General features: G+C 46.2%; 1 protein-coding gene across 1 annotated transcript in view; it reads left to right on the top strand.

The window, feature by feature from the left end:
• Positions 1–19,147, top strand: part of LOC126456835 (protein quick-to-court) — a 332,255-nt gene that overhangs the window by 167,875 nt on the left and 145,233 nt on the right. The window contains exon 3 of the mRNA XM_050092640.1: positions 1,185–1,409. Within this exon, the coding sequence (XP_049948597.1) occupies positions 1,188–1,409 (222 nt within the window). The 5' untranslated portion in view covers positions 1,185–1,187. The remainder of the gene's footprint in view (positions 1–1,184; positions 1,410–19,147) is intronic.

Raw genomic sequence — 19,147 nt, 5'->3', positions numbered from 1 at the left:
GCCGGAGTGGCCGTGCGGTTCTAGGCGCTTCAGTCTGGAACCGCGTGACCGCTACGGTCGCAGGTCCGAATCCTGCCTCGGGCATGGATGTATGCGATGTCCTTAGGTTAGTTAGGTTTAAGTAGTTCTAAGTCCTAGGGGACTGATGACAACAGATGTTAAGTCCCATAGTGCTCAGAGCCATTTTCGAGCGGTCTACCCGCCCGGAGGCCCTCGTCACACGCCATTGTTGTTGTTATTATTATTATTATTATTATTATTATTATTATTATTATTATCTTATGGCCTGCGTTGTCCCATGCAACTTTTGTCCCACAAACGTTTCAGCTCCTATCATGCTTCCGGAGTTATTCTAGGTGGCAACAGTTAGTGACTCACCCTGTATAGCCAACGTATAGTATGGCAGACGCCAAGACTACAGAAACAGAACAAACATTTCAATGACTGGACGGACAGTTGATAGTGTTGTGAAAAAAATATAACAAAATAAAAATTGATCGCATGAGATAGGTTTGAACACGGCTCATCTGCGTTATACTTCAACACTGTGACCATTTTTTTCCAAGAAATCTCATTTTGTCAGTTATTGTTCGCTACATTTGGTTGGGGTGGACGTCACATGACACCCTTTCAATTACATCGTTGATCCATTCACTCAGGGTTGTTTTTTTTTTTATATATATATATATATATATGACAGAAGACAGGTAACCCACTGATCGAGCAACCGCTTAACCACGACGCTACGGCTGTTACCCGCTTTCAATATTACACTTGTTAAGCTTACACTGTTCTTGGTTTTTCTTTTTGTTTTTACAGTTCAGTACAACTTCTTCCTGTTGTCATGATTCAGTTTTTGTCGGGCTATCCACTGGGCCATCTTACAACTAAATCTGAGGGGGTACCAATTGGGAGTTTTCCTTGTCAGTAGCCTATTTGCCACTGCAGCATTCAACTAATCGCTTCCCTAGAATGTCAGTGTGTTAAAATAATAACATGTCAGCAGTGAGCGGACCCTTAAAATGATAGGACATGTGTTACGGCATAAAGGAATTAGTTATGGGATACTCTCGAACTTTTCTTTTTACGTGTCCCTTTGTTGTGTGAGAGTGCACTTTGTTGGAGTAGGCTAGTGCCCGGACAATGTCCCCTCTTGACGGCGCGACGCGCTTGTGTGCCGGCAGGCGATGAGCGGCGCAGAGCAGAGTGGCGCCTCCGCCCCCGCTACCGCCTCCGCCCCCGCCGCCGCCACCTCGCCCACCGGCAGCTGCAGCAGCGGCGGCAGTAGCAGCCGCATACCCGTGGCGCGCGCCATGCGCCGCAGCCACTCGATGCGCCTGCGCGGCGAGCAGCAGCGCGCCTGCTTCCCCATAGCGGAGACCGAGGCGCCCGTCAGGAACCGCAGCATGGTGAGTACTGACTGCTCGCCTGTACTTATTTTACGGTCCTGTAGCGCCAGTGTGAAACTAGTGTCCCGCAGCGTAGTCAGTATCCGCCACTGCGCAACCTTGTCTCATTAACGGTGCTGACCTCTTCTAGCACCGGTGCGGAACGCGTCTTCCCCTGTCTGCGCTTTAAGTAAACGAGCAAACAGTTTCTCAAACTTAACTAGCTTTTCTCAAATATTTGGCACTCTGACGCGTTTGTCAAACACAGACCGCAATTTACAGAAATCTTGATTGGCGGCAGATTTGACAATATGGCGGAGATTGTTTGGGGTACATTTCACTGCGCATGTTTACCGAAAAACGAATTTTATTACAATATACCTATTGTATTGTGAGACAACGGTAAAAGATAATAAAAGAGCACTGACAGTTACCAAAACGGTAGATGTGTCGCGTCTTTCCCAGCCACATATTACACAGAAAGCCTTAGAAGGAAATCGATATTCTGCGCACAACATACAAGCGGGAGCACAACAAAATAACATGAAATCGAAACTCTCCGTTTCTTCCACGAGCGATGTGTATGCTCCTAAGTTGTCGTATTCTAATGAACTTTCGTTAGATGATAAAGTAGAAGAGAAACTTTCCCGTACTTGTCTTTTTTTAATGTCAACGCGAAGTAATACTGACACGTTATGAAAAGTTTGACTCTCCATGCGGAGAAAGTTGATATCGTTAGGTTATGACACCCAGACCTGCAGATGTCAGTCAGTCAGATTGGAACCAAACGTTGTTTATCGACAGAGTATGGACCAAAACTCCGATATTGTTTGTCGTGTGCGCTGTCGTCCAGGAGAAAGTGCGTAAACGGTAAGTAATAAGTAACACATGACCTATGCAGCATGGGATAATGAGCTAGGGCACAGGATACTTGTAAGGTAGCCGCGCGGGATTAGCCGAGCGGTCTCAGGCGCTGCAGTCATGGACTGTGCGGCTGGTCCCGGCGGAGGTTCGAGTGTGTGTGTTTGGCCTTAGGATAATTTAGGTTTAGTAGTGTGTAAGCTTAGGAACTGATGACCTTAGCAGTTAAGTCCCATAAGATTTCACACACGTACATACATACTTGTAAGGTACTCCTTATTTGCAGAAAAGAGCGCATTTTACTTTATTTAAGCTTTGCTATTTCACTTACGTGAAGTGAATGTATCGGAGCTGCAGTAGCCGGCCGCGGTGGCCGAGCGGTTCTAGGCGCTTCAGTCCGGAACCGCGCGACTGCTACGGTCGCAGGTTCGAATCCTGCCTCTGGCATGGATGTGTGTGATGTCCTTAGGTTAGTTAGGTTTAAGTAGTTCTAAGTTCTAGGGGATTGATGACCTCAGATGTTAAGTCCCATAGTGCTCAGAGCCATTTGAACCATTTTTGGAGCTGCAGTACTTACGGAGTACTGTCTCCACCTACGCGTACACCATAATTTCTGGTGTGAGACGTTCCCATGGGGTCCACTGGGGGCCAAACCGCACAGTAACCCTGGGTTCGTTGTGTGGCGGCGGTGGGTTGAGTGGACTGCTGTGGCCTGTTGTGGGGTTGTGAACGACTGAGGGCAACGGCGGGACGAAGCCTCTCCGTTGTTTCTAGGTCCCCAGTTGCATACAGTACAATACAATACAATACCTTTAATAACTATCTTCTCGAATGTTGCCGCTGATAGATTGGCCTGTTTGCCTAGATGTCATCACATCACATGGCATGACCTTTTCATACATGACCAAAACACCGTAAAATACGTGAGCTGAAACAGACTAAAATTCAGCAAATTATGGAGAGCCCAGTGCGCCACCTTTAGTAGAGTTTGACACTTCGAGGAAAAACAGTTTTGCATCACCAGAGAACAAAATCTTCACAAAAGCGCGTACGTTTTGCTTGTTCCACAAGTTGTGGAATAATACGGGGTGTTGAAAAAGTCTCTCCGCAGTGCCGTATGATTGTTAATCGCACGTGCCGTATGCCGCAGTGAATATACCGAAATGACACTCAGTGAAATACAAGTTCTTAATTTAATGAATATTCATTTTTACTTACAAATTTTCACATTAAATGTTGAAAGTGTCCCCTCTGTTGTTGAATACACAATGCAGTTCGTATAATCATGTTTCCCAACACAAGCTGTAACATTTCTTCTGTAACAGAAGCAGCGAAAGTGGATATTGCAGTTTTGAATTCATTGATGGATTGTGGACGTTTTTTTATAGACAGTTGCTTTTGCTGCACGCCAGAAGAAAGAGTCAGATGGTGTTAGGTCAGGCGATCGTGGAGGCCAAAGTCCCTGTAAAATTATGCGATCACCAAAAACATCAGCAAGCAGTGACATTGAAACGCGAACTGTATGCGCGGTTGCACGATCCTGTTGAAAATAACCGTTGAGTATTTCACTTAACACAAGTTTTCCTATGAATGGGTACAGAATATCACTGCAGTACCGTCGTGCGTTTATTGTTTCGTTGAGTAATATGGGCCCCACAATCCGACGTCTAGAAATTGCAGTCCAGACTCCTATTTTCACAGAGTGAAGTGGTTCCTCACGGATACACAATGGATTTGCAGTACTCCATGTACGAGAATTTTGCGAGTTCATGTATCCGGATAAATGAAACCACGTGTCATCAGTGAAAAACGTTTCATTAAGAATATCCCTTCCATTTTGTTGAACGAAATTTTTGAACCATTGGCAATAATGCAGTCTCTTGCCATGATCAGTGTTTTTCAGTTCTTGCACGACTGTCACTTTGTATGGGAAAAGTTCTAATGTTTTCCTTACAGCTGTGTGGGCCGTTCCGACACTAACGTCGGTTTCCTTGGCGAGTTTTCTTACTGACTCGTTCGGACTCATGGACATTTTATCGGAAATATCGAGTAGCTTATCCTTATACAAAACGCTAGGACGACCACTTCTCGGTGCATATATCACTGAACCCGTACTTCGAAATTTGTTAGTCAAATCTCGCACAGTATCACGATGTGGGGGCTGTCTCCGGGAAAACTGAATTAAATGTTTGACGAACTGAAACTGTGTATTTACCGCCAGCTTTGAACACTTGTTCGACTGGAAACGCACGTTCTTCAATGGTTAGCATTTTAACAGTGACAAAAACGAAACAAACGAACAAAGGAAGTAAACTTAAACGTTCACGTCAACACGTAACGACACACACCAACGATACTACTGACGCTGGCTGAGATAAACGAAACAGTGAAATGTTGGGCGAGTCCACTTGAAGGGAAGTAACCCAGGCAGGCGAACAATTATACGGCACGCGCGGCTTAACAATCATACGGCACCGCGGAGAGACTTTTTGAACACCCCGTATTACTTCGGAGCAGCACGGGAATACGGCCACTTCCATAGAACGATTTTTCGCCAGGAACCAATTCGTATCGTGGTCGCCTTAGCATGCGTCAAGCCATCCAGAACTCCAAAGCCACGCTTCGGATCGGGCACGAATCGCACGCTGACGCGATAGCCCCATGTCCGCCGACTCCGGTCCGCAACTGTCACTCCACTTCCAGCTTCGCGCTCGCTAGATAAACGACTCGCTCGCCAGCTGTGTACCGTGACTCGCAGGAGGAAGTAGTGCCAACCTCAAGTGGCGTACCAATCACGTTCTAAGAAGGGGCCCTTACGGGTTGGTCCTCTCCAATTTTGTTCATCCGTGCGTGACTGAGGGTCACTGTCCAGACATCAATTCCGCAAAGCAGTAGACTCAATTAGAAAAATCACCTTTGAGGATTATAGGATTTCAGAGTCCTGTTAAGTTCAAAACGTTTATAGTCCCTTAACTGATAAGACGATATTGCTAATTTACATATGCGTTTGTTAATCATATTCTGATACATAATTCTTTAAAAAAACATCTGTTTATTTTTAATCGTATTCGCATGAAAATGCGCCTATTCGCAATCAATTAAAATTTGGTAAAAAAATGAGAAATATCAGATAGAAAATGAAGTCCTTATTTGCTGTAAAAAGGCAAAGTAGAGACTGTGCCGCAAGACCGTGACCAGGTAGAGTGCGCCCTTTCTTCGGAGTGGCACTAGCAGGGGGAGGGTTTCGGACACTTCGCCGCGGCCCGCCTTTCCCTTCCGGGAAAGGTCCTCGGTACTCATTTAATAGCAGGCTGGCTGGACCCGTGCCCGTCCTGGAGGGTCTGCAACAGGAGAAGAAGGTCCCCTACCCTATCTGGGGCTGAATCCGGGACCTCCAAGGCAAGTCTTGGGCTCTGCCCACTAGACCACCATGGCCACGCTATTGACGCGAAATGCCTTTTTTTGTTAACACTTTGGCTGCGTCATCGGTGCAGGCGCGCAACTCCCCAGTGGGGCCCGGAAACGTGCGAGTGCGGGCCGGTGACACTCTGAAACGGCAGGCACCGCTCGGAGCCGACGCTCCTAAGCACACCTGAGCTACAAGCTGACGTCAAGACCTTGTAAGGCCTGTAGGATCATGTTCTATACCGACTTGATGATGACACCTTAGTTGCATTGCTTCAAATAAGCTTCGACTGTATTGTGGTCATGTTTCAAAGTCTGTTTGCTGTCTAACACCCATAGGGGTCACAGGCGTCATTCAAATATTCGTGATATGTTGATAATGTAACAAAAAATACAATTCAAACAAGCAACAGATCCGCTGCATTCAGGAAAAATTTGGATTCCAAAAAGCAAATTCTTATGAAGGAAAAAAAAGGGAAAAGGAAACTGGATTCATTTGAAATTATATTTACTTCAAATGCGCATTTTTCAGATTGACTCTGATAGAGGTCGTCAATTTAGTAGCGGAACTGTCACGAAACAGATTCGAAAGCTGTGCTTCCACGCTATCATCACTCTCCAATTCTTCTGCACCCTCTGAATGACAATCTCCGTGGTATGCCTCGTCCTCACTGCACAGAAAATCACTGTCGTTTAGTACACTTAAGTAACTGTTCATGTGTCAGTTTAACACTTTTCCTGCTCCTTTATACATTGTAAGGACCAGGTGTCGGTTCATTAGCCGCTATTACGAACAATATACGTTCGATAAATGCCCACACAAAACGAAGGTGTACACGCTTTGATGCTAGCTTAGACGCTGCACCTAGACCGAGTAATCCGACAGTGAGCGTCAGCCGCACTGGCTCGTGGCTTCTTGTTACGCTTATAAGCGTCAGCCGCAGCGAAAATGTTAAACGAAAAATATTATAATCGTGCTAGTCTGAATCAAAATATAAATTAAATTCATACGACTATCCCATCTCTCCATTTAAAAATTATTTTTAGTGTAGAGTGAGATTCGAAAACTGTTAATTGTTGATGCAGATTTTCTTTAAAAATATTGTTGCAGATTGTCTTTATAAATCGTAATGAAATAACTTCTATTTTTTGACCACAATAATGCAGTTAACAATATTAATTATTATTATTTGCTCAGTTATATTGCGTTTAGAATATTACCTATAACAATTTCTTCGTAAGATGGAGAGAAGCACAGAGATTCGCATTGGCCTGCGTAAAATTTGTTTAGCATCTGTAGTAATAATTACTGTTATATTAGTTTATGCTTTCATTGATTTTACATAGGAAAACTCTTTACCGTACACAAAAAAATATTGTCAGTGCCTACGTTAGTCCAGGATAAGTCTCAAGTTGGGCTTTAAGTCAAAATTCAGGAAGAGAACGTGTAGAAATTTTACTGCTCAGCTTCTTTGCTGTTTCGAAAATGAAACAATTGAAATTGGTGCGTGTCGTGCGCCTTTTGCACGGTTAGCTTAAATTCATATTTGCTGCGTAATGACAGCGGCTGCAGCTCGTCAGCGATGATACTGGAACAGATAAAAATGCTAAATGCTGAAAAATCTTAATGAATTTGACATGGAAGTGTATTTACAGTAGTTAAATAATTCCAGCAAATGCTCTATAAACATGTATTGAAATACTTAACAGATTGGCGTGCGCACACACACACACACACACACACACACACACACACACACACACACACATCTGATTACTCAAACAGATAAAGTTCGACCACTTACATCGAAAGTAAATAGAAGGGAGAGCAAAATCTGTAATGGCGCTCTTTTTTTATATATATGCCGGAAAATTAACATGACCTCAGATATTAATGTAACTCTAAGATACATCTTTAACATATAGTTATTCTTTGATGATAACATCAATTACAAAAATAATTTTTGCTAAATAAGATACATATAACGTTTTCAACACGCAGTGATTCTTAGGGTTTTGTGAATGTAAGTTAGAAAAATGATTACGTTTTTTTTCTCATCGTTCGTAAGGGCATTTTTTACCACCAGCAATTAAAAATAAAACATTAGGATTCAACATTTGTAAATCATCTTTTCCATTTGTTAGTAGTGAACATTTGTTAATCATCTTCTCCATGTGTTAATAAATGTAGAATTCAAAAATTCGACAAGTGACCATACGATATCAACCTTATTAAGCTACGAAGTTTTATTATCAAGACAGGTACTGATAATAAAATAAATATACCGTATACAGAATAGTAAGGGGTATGATTGTTGTACGACCGGACGTTGTGGCCGAGCGGTTCTAGGCGCTTCAATCCGGAACCGCGCTGCTGCTACGGTCGCAGCTTCCAATCCTGCCTCGGGCATGGATGTGTGTGATGTCCTTAGGTTACTTGGGTTGAAGTAGTTCTCAGTCTATGGGACTGATGACCTCACATATTAGTCCCATAGCGTTTAGAGCCATTTTTGAATTTTTGTACGAAAAGCGAAATAGGAAGACTCATACTGGACTAAGCTACTAGTGCATTTTGTTAAGCTACGTAAGTTTTGTGCGTAACAATGCTCGGAAAGCTTGTAATGTTCAAAGACGATTTTTAAGTTTAGGATGCCGTCGTATTGCTTTACGATTTTGGTATCCAGGTACAGACATTCAAGTCTTGTAAGTACAGTCAGCGCTCCACGGTGTGGATACACTCAATTTAACTGACGTTTGCTTTTCTTATCAGGGTGGAAAACTTCAAGCATTCCTCGTATAAAAATAATGGAGAGGCGCAGTCCAGGAAATATGTAAGACAGATTAAGCAGATGCGGTTAGGGTCTTAGCTGAGAGAGCGGAACGTAAAGACAGGCCTGGACGTAAAGTACTGTGCTAGAGTCCTGTACTGAGCGGAGCCAATTATTTTTATCAATTCGAGTCACCACAGCGCGGGGCCGTGTCATTTCAGCTGCTAATGGACATCTGGCTCTCATCCTAAGCCCGAGGTCGTGACGTAATGGCATCGCGCGTTGGGTCTGGAGAGCTGAAGTCTCACATGTGTTCCGTTGCCAGCAAGTCGCTGTTAAATAACTTTCACTACCTCTTCTTCCTCCTCCTCTCTTCTTCTTCTTGTTCCTGTGTTTAGGGCTTCATACTCTGTTAATTTCCATACCGATAGAGATGAATAACGTTGTTGTTGGAGGTGGAACGTGGTTTTGCGCAAGAACAGTCCAATCTCTTTTTTGTTTCCTTTACATTTTGTGTCCAAACAACGTCAGTAGCACGAAAGCCAGTAATTTTATGTCATGCTGAGGTCTGTTTGTTGTTTCTCCATTAGTCCTGGGTGCTTTGTTCGTATTTTTTTTTTTTTTTAGATTTGCTATATTTTTTATATTGTGCGCAGTGGATAGGTACTTATTTTGCTCAGAAACAGCTGAAATGTGCGTTGGCCACGGCCGGCAGCCTTCAGGCTACTGCTCAAAGCTGCAACGACATCCTACGGTCGCAGGTTCGAATCCTGCATCGGCCATGGATGTGTGTGATGTCCTTAGGTTAGTTAGGTTCGAGTAGTTCTAAGTCTAGGGGACCGATGACCTCAGATGTTAAGTTCCATAGTGCTTAGAGTCATTTTTTGGCAACGACATTGGGGCACCACTGGCGGAAGCAAAGACACCTTTGGTCCCGTTGGAAGTCCCTGGGAACATCGTCTTGCGATACGAAACTTCTGCCAAGTCTGTTTTCACTCGAAGGTAAGTGGTGGACAGTGGTGGATTCGCATGTTTCTGTGCGGAGGGTGAAAGTGGGAATTGGCAGCGCATGTGGCTCCTTACGCCTTAGCAACAGATACGAAGTGCTACCTGTGGTGTCACCGCCAGACACCGCCGGTCCGTTAGTATACGTCGGACCCGCGTGTCGCCACTGTCAGTGATTGCAGACCGAGCGCCGCCACACGGCAGGTCTAGTCTAGAGAGACTCCCTAGCACTCGCCCCAGTTCTTCAGCCGACTCTGCTAGCGATGGTTCACTATATACAGACGTTCTCATTTACAGAGACGACAATTTAGCACAGCCTTCAGCTACGTCATTTGCTACGACCTAGCAAGGCGCCATATTAAGTTACCATAATTACTTCAAGAATGTATTCTGAACTGATAATATTGTGAATCATGTACCGTCAAGAGCGACGTTCATCATTAATGGATTAAAGTTAAGTATTAAACTAATTACGTCCGCTTTCTGAATACTCATTCCTTGTCATGTTCCAAACCTCACGTCAGTATAGTTCTTCCCTCCTCACGCCAGCCTGCGTGAGCTAAAACACGTGCATTTCGGCCTCCACTCGTAACACGGTGTTGGCTCCTCTGCTAACACAAAACTACCCTGTGTTTATAAAACGACTGAGTCAGCACGGCATTTGTATTGTATTGTATGTAAACTGTAGACCTAGAGAGACTCCGTCCCCGCCGCAGCCGCAGTGGTCCACAACCCCACGACGACTACCGCAGTTCACTTCACCCCTCCGCCGCCTCACGCCGAACCGCTCTTTTAGGGTTATTGTGCGGTTCGGCCCCCCGGTGCCCCCCCCCTCCCCTCCCCAGGGAACGTCTCAAACCAGACGAGTGTAACCTCTGTGTTTGCGTGGTAGAGAAATGGTGGTGTACACGTACGTGGAGAACTTGTTTGCGCAGCAATCGCCGACATAGTGTAGCTGAGGCGGAATAAGGGGAACCAGCCCGCTTTCAGCGAGGCAGATGGAAAACCGCCTAAAAACCATTCACAGACTGGCTGGCTCACCAGAACCCGACACAAGTCCGCCGTGCGGATTTGCTCCTGCCCAATCCGGAACAGCACGGGATGGCTCTCCTGTTGTGCCACTGGCCGATTTTCCTGCCCAGTTCTGACGAGAGCAGATGGCAGATGTGGAGTCATTGGGAGCGAGTCATTAGGCGGGTGATTGAGCCTATCGGGTAAACAGCAGGCACCGGAAAGTACACCAGTGTGAACTCAGCATGTTGGCTGGTAGGTCTCGTGCGAGATATGGGGAAGTCTCTGCCGGCAGCTGTCGCCCGCATTTGGTGCGCCGTGTGGGATTAGCCGAGCGGTCTGAAGCGCTGCAGTTATTGACTGTGCGGCTGGTCCCGGCGGAGGTTCGAGTCCTCCCTCGGGCATGGCTGTGTGTGTTTGTCCTTATGATAATTTAGGTCAAGTAATGTGTAAGCTTAGGGACTGATGACCTTAGCAGTTAAGTCCCATAAGATGCCACGCACATTTGAACATTTGGTGCAACCGGCTGCAAATCGTGGCCGATGGCGGCACGAATGACGCCTGGCGTTTGGGTTCTGATACCATCCTCGGTTCCTTTCGGCGGATGGCTAGTTTGGTGGATGCAGCTAGCACCGCATGCCGGGTGCACAATCAGCTCGCTGTTTGTCTCATCGTACACAGAGTCGATAGCGGTCCTCTCGTTTCGAGCGGAGTGCAAGCTCTAAACCAGAGGCTCATACGATTGTGCGGTGAACTGGATGCGAATTTACCGACCGCAGCTATAAGCAATGAGCCTATTTGAGGATGATGCGGTAGTGTGTAGGAGGGTAGCAACGCCAGAAGACTCTGCAGGAAGACTGGCAGAGGTGATGTAGGGACTGGCAGTTGACTATGGAAATGAGCGTTTGGCGTCATTGGCCGGGAGGCCCCTTGCGGGGCAGGTCCGGCCGCCTTGGTGCAGGTCTTACTACATTCGACGCCACATTGGGCGACCTGCGCGCCGGATGGGGATGAAATGATGATGAAAACAACACAACACCCAGTCCCTGAGCGGAGAAAATCTCCGACCCAGCCGGGAACCGAACCCCGTCACGTAGGACGGCAATCCGTCACGCTGACCACTCAGCTATCGGGGCGGACGGCAGTTGACTATGAACGTAAATTATGTAACATATTGTGCATGCGTAGAAGAAATCCACCATAGTAGAATTACAGTATTGATGACAAATCGCTGTGACTGTGACTGTAAATTAGCTATGAGTGACCATCCTTAGCGACCTAAAATGCAATGATGACACAAAACAAATAGTAAGAATGGCAGATTCCTGGCTGAGACTCCTCGTTGGCAGACTTTTAAGGAAATGTAATTCATCCACGAAAGAAGGTGCTTACAAAACACTTTTAGAGAAATTCTGGAGTATTACTCGTTGGTGTGGCATTTTTAGCAGGTTGGCTTAATAGAAGAGATAGACAAGATCAAACGGAGAGGAGCGCGTTTGTCACGGGGTAGTTTAGCGGTCACGCGAGCGTTACGGAGCTGATCAACAAACACCAGTGCAGGACGCTACAAGAAAGGCGTTGTGTATGAAGCAGAGATTTGATATTGAAATTCCGAGAGTACGTTCTCACATATGTCTCGTGAAGCGGCTACGACAAGAAACTCTGAGAGAGTAGAGGTAATAGAAGTGTTGCCCATAATCATCCTTCCCACGCGCCACGGAATGGAACGCGCGAGTAGAACAAGGAAAGCCGAATCAAGCAGTGGTACGAGAAGTATCCTCTGCCAAGCACTGCCATGTGGCGGGAGTATATGTAGATGTAGATGACAGAAGCCACGGGAAAGTTAAAGTCTAGCCTTTACCCACTACCTCACCAGTCTATAGCCAGAATGTAAATTAATCATACCTTCAGCATTCGTAAAAATATCGAAGCTACAGCTTTACATGCTGTTGCAATGAAAATACGTAATAGACTCAGTTGCAACCGCCGCTGGGACCACGTGCTCCACTGCGGCGCCCTCACATTACACGCGGGCGAGGAGCGCACGCGTAGCCACGGCTTATGGCGGGACGGCTGGAGAGACCTCTAGTAGTGATCGAGGTGCATGCCATGTGGCGCGGATTTGGAAACCCCCTCCCGGCGCTCGGTACCAGACACTCTTAAGCTCTAAGACAAAAAAAGAAAGACAGCGCACCACTAAGAAATTATCTGAATGGGACGGAAATCAGTAGATGTGACGTACATGCATAGACAAACAAATGATTACAATTTCAGAAAAATTGGATGATTTATTCAAGAGAAAGAACTTAACAGATTGAGCAAGTCAATAACGTTTTGGTCCAACTATGGCTCTTACGGAAACAGTTATTCGGCTTGGCATTGATTGACAGAGTTGTTGGATGTCCTCCTCAGGAAAATCGTGCCAGATTCTGTCTTTAACTGCCGCGTTAGATCCTCAGAATCCCGAGCTGGTTGGTGGAACCTGCCCATAATGCTGCAAACGTTCTCTATTGGAGAGAGATACGGTGACCTTGCTGGCCAAGGTGAGGTGTGGCAAGCGTGAAGAGAGGCAGTTGAAACTCTCGCCTTGTGCGGGCGGCCATTATCTTGCTGAAACGTAAGCCCAGCGTGGCTTCCCATGAATGGCAACAAAACGGGGCGTAGAAAATCGTCGACGCACAATTGCGCTGTAAGGGTGCCGCAGATGATCATCGAAGATATCCTGCTATAAAATGAAGGGGTACCCCAGACCCCCATTCCTAGTTGTCAGGATGTATGGCGGGCAATAGTCAGGTCATTACCGTCCGCTGTCGGTAGCGATCTCCTGTTTGTCGGGCCGTATGACTGGTAACAGCCAGGTCTTGGGGAGTTTTCACTTGGCATCGAGGCTCAGTTCGAAGCAGGAGTCATCGTTGAAGACAATTCTACTCCAGTCAATCAGATTCCAGGCTGAAGACGGACCGAGTGATGGCCTGGGGTGTCATTTCTTTTCATAACGGGACCGTTTGGCTGTCGCCCATGACACATCTTGCAGCACAGTAGTGCATCGACGATATTCTACACACCGTTTTGTTGCCCTTCGTAGTATCCATCCTGAGCCTACATTTCAGTCAGATAATGCCAGCCCGAACACAGCGAGATTTTCTACTGCTTGCCTTCGAGCTTGCCAAACACTATCTTGGCCAGCAAGATCGCCGACCCAAATTGAGAACGTTTGGAGCATTATGGGAAAAGCCCTCCAACCAGCTCGGAATTTTAGCGCGCCAATTGGACAGAATTTGGCACGATGTCCGTCAGGAGGACGTTCAACAAATCTGTCAATTAATGCCAGGCCGAATAGCTGCTTGCATAAGGGCCAGAGGTGGGCCGACGCTCAGCTTGTGAAACTCTTTTTGTCGAATAAATCATCCAATTTTCCTGAAATTATCTTCATTCTTTTGTCTGTACATATACGTAATTTTACCGATTTCCGTTCCGTTCGGATTATTCCTTCGTGGTGTATCGCTTTTTCGTTGTCTTAGAGTAGATTTAGGGGGATGGCAATAAACGTACGAGGATAGTGACAAAGTCTTAATTATCACCTCAGTAGATGGTCAAGTGGTTCAAATGGCTCTGAGCAAAATGGGACTTAACATCTGAGGTCATCAGTCCCCTAGAACTGAGAACTACTTGAACCTAACTAACCTAAGGACATCACACATATCCATGGCCGAGGCGGGATTCGAACCTGCGAGCGTAGCGGTCGCCCGGTTCCAGACTGACGCGCCTAGAACCACTCGGCCACAATGGCCGGCGTAGATGGTCAGACGATACTCACAATGTTGATGTATACCTACCTCCCTTCCTCACCGTAAAGCACGCCCAAGAAACAGATCCCATTCGTTAACGTGAACACTGTCATGATTGACAGGACATGCAGCTTTCTTGCTGACGAGGCTAAAGCGCCACGCAGGTTCCAGGAGTGACCGTTGAAGATCCGTGGACAGATTAGTGATCAGTCTAGTTTATAAAAATGTACGTATATAGACAGATGCATAACCAGGTAGGTTTTCCACCCTTTACATCTTTGATGTACAGTGTAGAAATCGGACAGAGCGTCTTCTCTGTGTTTTTATTTATTTATTGTTTATTTAGCCTGACCATATTAGGTCATTAAGGCCCCCTCTTACATCTGACTAGGAACAACACATATCAAAGATATTAAAAAAACCTTCACAAAAATAATAGTAGTAATGATAATAGTAATAATATTAATAATAGTGGTATATATAGTAAGCCCTCCCGGTTAGCCATTCGGTCTAAAGCACGGCTTTCCGGAGTGGGAAGGAGCGCCTGGTCCCTGGCACGAATCCGCCCGGCGGACTTGTGTCGAGGTCCGGTGAGCCGGCCAGTCTGTGGATGGTTTTTAGGCGGTTTTCCATCTGCCTCGGCGAATACGGGCTGGTTCCTCTTATTCCGCCTCAGCTGCACTATGTCGGCGATTGCTGCGCAAACAAGTTCTCCACGTGCGCTTACACCACCTTTACTGTACCACGCAAACATTGGGGTTACACTCATCTGGTGTGACACGTTCCATGGGGGGGCCCCAAGGGGGGCCGAACCGCACAATAACCCTGAAAGAGTGGTTCGGCGTGGGGCGGCGGAGGCGTGAAGTGGACTGCGGCAGTCGTCGTGGGGTTGTGGACCACTGCCGCTGCGGCGGGGACGGAGCCTCTCCGTCGTTTCTAGGCCCCTGATTAACATACAATACAATACAATACAATAGTATAATAATAATAGTAGTAAACGGGATTAAGACTGATACAGATTATTTAGTACATTAGAATACACGTTTAGTATTATAGATGTAGTAGGGATAAAGGAAGATAAGGAGATTGTAATGAACGGTGACAATGGCTTTAGAAAAGTACTCTGTGTGCGCTCATAAAACATGTTCTCTAGTGTTCATCTCTCTTGCAAGTTTTCACACGTTTTCCTTCATCTATCAAAGCACAGAAAAATGCTGGAGGAAATAAGATGAATCGGAGATTAATTTAGGGAAGCCGCACAGTACAAAATCCATTCTACCGTGACTATTTTAAAATCTATAAAGTTCTCTAAGACTTTCGTAATTAAAACATAATATATTAGTTATTTCCAATTTCTTCCTGTCACTTGTCAGGCAAAGAAATACCTGGTTTCGAACACTTTGTTTCTTGCCCCGTAGTCCACTCAGTGTCTTCAGAAATGTTCAAATGTGTGTGAATTCCTAAGGGAGGCGCTGAGGTCATCGGTCCCTAGACTGACACACTACTTAAACTAACTTATGTTAGGAACAACACACACACCCATGCCCGAGGGAGGACTCTAACCTCCGGCGGGAGGGGCCGCGCAGACCGTGACATGGCATCTCAAATGACGCTGCTCAGTGTCTTCCATTACGGTAGCAGTGAGCAGTGCTAGGTGATAAATGGCCTGTAAACGTTCCAACACCACTTTCGATCAGTGACAGCTGGTGATGTGTCCTCTCGCAATTGCCGATTCGATTAAGAAAGCTGTGGAAACAAAATATACCTCTGCTCTACTGATGGCGGAAGGTTCAATCGAATCATTGTCAAGAACATTCCAGTCACAAAAGTTTAAGTGGTAGAGGAAGACATCTCGTAGCCTCTAAGATGCTACGCAATAACATATGCGCCTGTGTCCTATTCCCTTGCAATCTGTCATTTCTGCACTCCACAAGAAGCGCATGGAGTTGTGGGAGGAAGAATGGCTGACAGTGACGACCAATAAACTTCGGTTGGTGAAGTCAACAGACTGAGTTTTATACCGTGATGCAAGGGCAGAAGCACAAGTTGCTGGGGATCTGCCCTGTGTTTTAGCTAATGATGAGACGTGTGTGTCTAGGGTTTTAAAGTTTTGTGATGTGTCTGGACTCTGGCCTAAACTTTTAGGCTGGATGTTTTAGTGTATTGCAAAGTGGCTGGCTCCTCCCTTTTTTCCTTGCGGTCAGCCAGCCACCTCCATCTGCTACATTGTTTTAGCTCCCTCTACCACTTTCTTCCTGGGTTGTCCATGTTTTACTGCTGGCGGCAAGCTTCGTCCCACGCTTCGGTGTGGGTAGGCACATATTTTTCCAACCTTGTTGCCTGTGTTTTACGTTCTGTTTCATCTTACTGTTCTGAGTATTTTCTTGACACTCGTCTCAATCTGTTACTGAGCGGGCGCTGAAGACCTTGCCGTCGTGCACCCTTAAAACCCTCTCCATCCATCCATCATCCATCGGCATTTCAAAATATCATTTTATCTTTTTTTAGCGGCGGCGAGAAGGAAGTCAAAGCGGAGACATAGAGAAAGAGAGCAGTATGCAGTGTGTGCTACGTTAGCAGAGTTAACCGTTGCAAAACGTTGGACTTGATACAAAGTTACTAGCGAGTGATTAACTTTGGGATGTAGTTGAACTGAAGTGGTCCTGATCCACCACGGCTGCCCGGCGATCCGAACAGAGATTCACTGGTGGAAGGACTTTTGTCATTGCTCGTGCTTGATTGTAGCCACACCAAGCTGAGTGGGAACATCGCTAAACTGATAGAAAATGTTTCAGGTATCGGCGTCCAACTCCTGCTGAGATTGTGCAGCAGCAGGTAGCAGTTTCAGCGGCGGCTATCAATACTGAACGTAACTGAACAGGAGCTGCAGGAGTACTGCCATAGTTCAGTTCCCGCAACCTGAAAAAATGAGTTATACACATGGTAGTGCCAGAGACATTGAGAAACAGCTGAAATCACTAATACTGAACAAACCTCCAGGTATGGATGGATCCATATCATATTCTCCAAGAAAAAGATTGCGATTGAGTTGCCCCCCTCTAACCATAATACGAGGGATGTTCAGTAAGTATTACAACACTTTTTTGTGAAAGCAAGTTGGTTTTATTCAGGACTCCAATACACCGTATTATTCTCCATTCTTTTGGCTACAGAACCCTATTTTTCAACATAATCCCCGTTCAATGCGTCGGCCTGCCACTTTACTGTGGAGGGCATGCATGCTTGCATGGGACCATTCTATTGGTCGACAGCGGAGCCAACGTCTTGCTGCATCGATAACCTCTCCATTACCCACGTACTGCTTTCCACGGAGTGCATCCTTCATTGGGCTAAACAGATGGAAGTCGGAACGTGCGAGATCCGGGCAGTAGGATGGACGAGGAAGAACAGTCCAAAGGAGGTTTGTGAGCTCCTCTCGGGTGCGCAGACTTCTTATGCATTTTTTGTGGCGACGAACACGTTGAAGTTGTTTCTTTAATTTCCTGATGGTAGGCAGTACACTTCAGAGTTGATCGTTGCACCATGAGGGAGGACATCAGATAGACCCCTTCCAAGTCCCAGAAGACCGTCACCGTGACTGTACTGTCGCGTGTACGGCTTTTAACGTTTTCTTCGGAGGAGAGGTGGTATGGCGCCCTTTTGATCTCGGTTTAAAGTTAAGAACCCATGTTTCATAGCCTGTGACGATGTTCGACAAAAACTGTCACGATCAGCCTCGTCACGCGCAAGCAATTCCGCACAGACGGTCCTACGTTCCTCTTTACGGTCTTCCGTTAGGCGGCGAGGAACACAGCATTCACACACTTTTGAGTACCCCAGCTGGTGGACGAGTGTGTGAGCAGTAGCGACAGAGACGTCCAGTTGCGCAGCGAGGTGCTTGTGATCCGCCGATCACCTCGATGGAGTGAGGGTGTCTGCACGTTCCAACATTGCAGGAGTCACAGTTGTCTGCTGCCGGCCGGCACGTGGGAGATCGGCCAGGTTTGTGAGACCTCGTTGCGTCAACGATAGGCGCCTCGTACAACGATTTACCGTGCGTTTGTTCACTGCCGTGTCTTCGTAGACATTGTCCGAGCGCATATGAATATCTGTAGTACTCTGGTGCCGGCCGTAGTGGCCGAGCGGTTCTAGGTGGTTCAGTCTGGAACCGAGCGACCGCTACGGTCGCAGGTTAGAATCATGTCTCGGGCATGGATGTGTGTGATGTCCTTAGGTTAGTTAGGTTTAAATAGTTCTAAGTTCTAGGGTACTGATGACCTCAGATGCTAAGTCCCATAGTTCTCAGAGCCAATACACTGGTTTTCCGCCCAAAGAAACTCGATGACAGCCCTCTGCTTGGAACGCACCTCCTTTACAGACGCCGGTTTGAAAGCTTCGTATAGCGCCGCAACCGATCGGAACTTCATGAAACTATATTGGCTCAATCGGAAATATTCCACCATGCCCCACAACAAAGTCTCAATTTCCAACCGAAACTGGCCGAGAAAAATTTGTTGCATTGCTTATTGAACGACCCTCGTACGTCGTACATCCAACGAACGTATAACTGTGCCCAGTGTGCTGAAGACATCGTAGGTCACACCAGTCCGTAAGAAGGACGATAGAAGTGATTCAAAAAACTGCCGTGCAATATTCTTGACAGCAATTTGGTCCAGAATCTTGTAATGCATTCTAGAGTCAAACGTAATAAGGCACCTCGAAAAGAATGATCACCTCCATGTCAAACAACTTGGATTCCAAAAACATTGGTTATGCAGAAGCTAACTCGCGTTGTTCTCACAAGACATCCAAAAAGCCCTCGCTCAAGGCTGTCAGAGAGATGCAGAATTTTTTGTCTCCCGAAAAGCGTCTGACTCAGCACGACACCAACGCTTACTAACACTAAGTTCAATCAAATGGG

This window comes from Schistocerca serialis, chromosome 2 (assembly GCF_023864345.2).
Source record: "Schistocerca serialis cubense isolate TAMUIC-IGC-003099 chromosome 2, iqSchSeri2.2, whole genome shotgun sequence".
In the NCBI taxonomy this organism is placed as follows: Eukaryota; Metazoa; Arthropoda; class Insecta; order Orthoptera; family Acrididae; genus Schistocerca; species Schistocerca serialis.
This window is presented reverse-complemented; position numbering and strand designations above follow the sequence as displayed.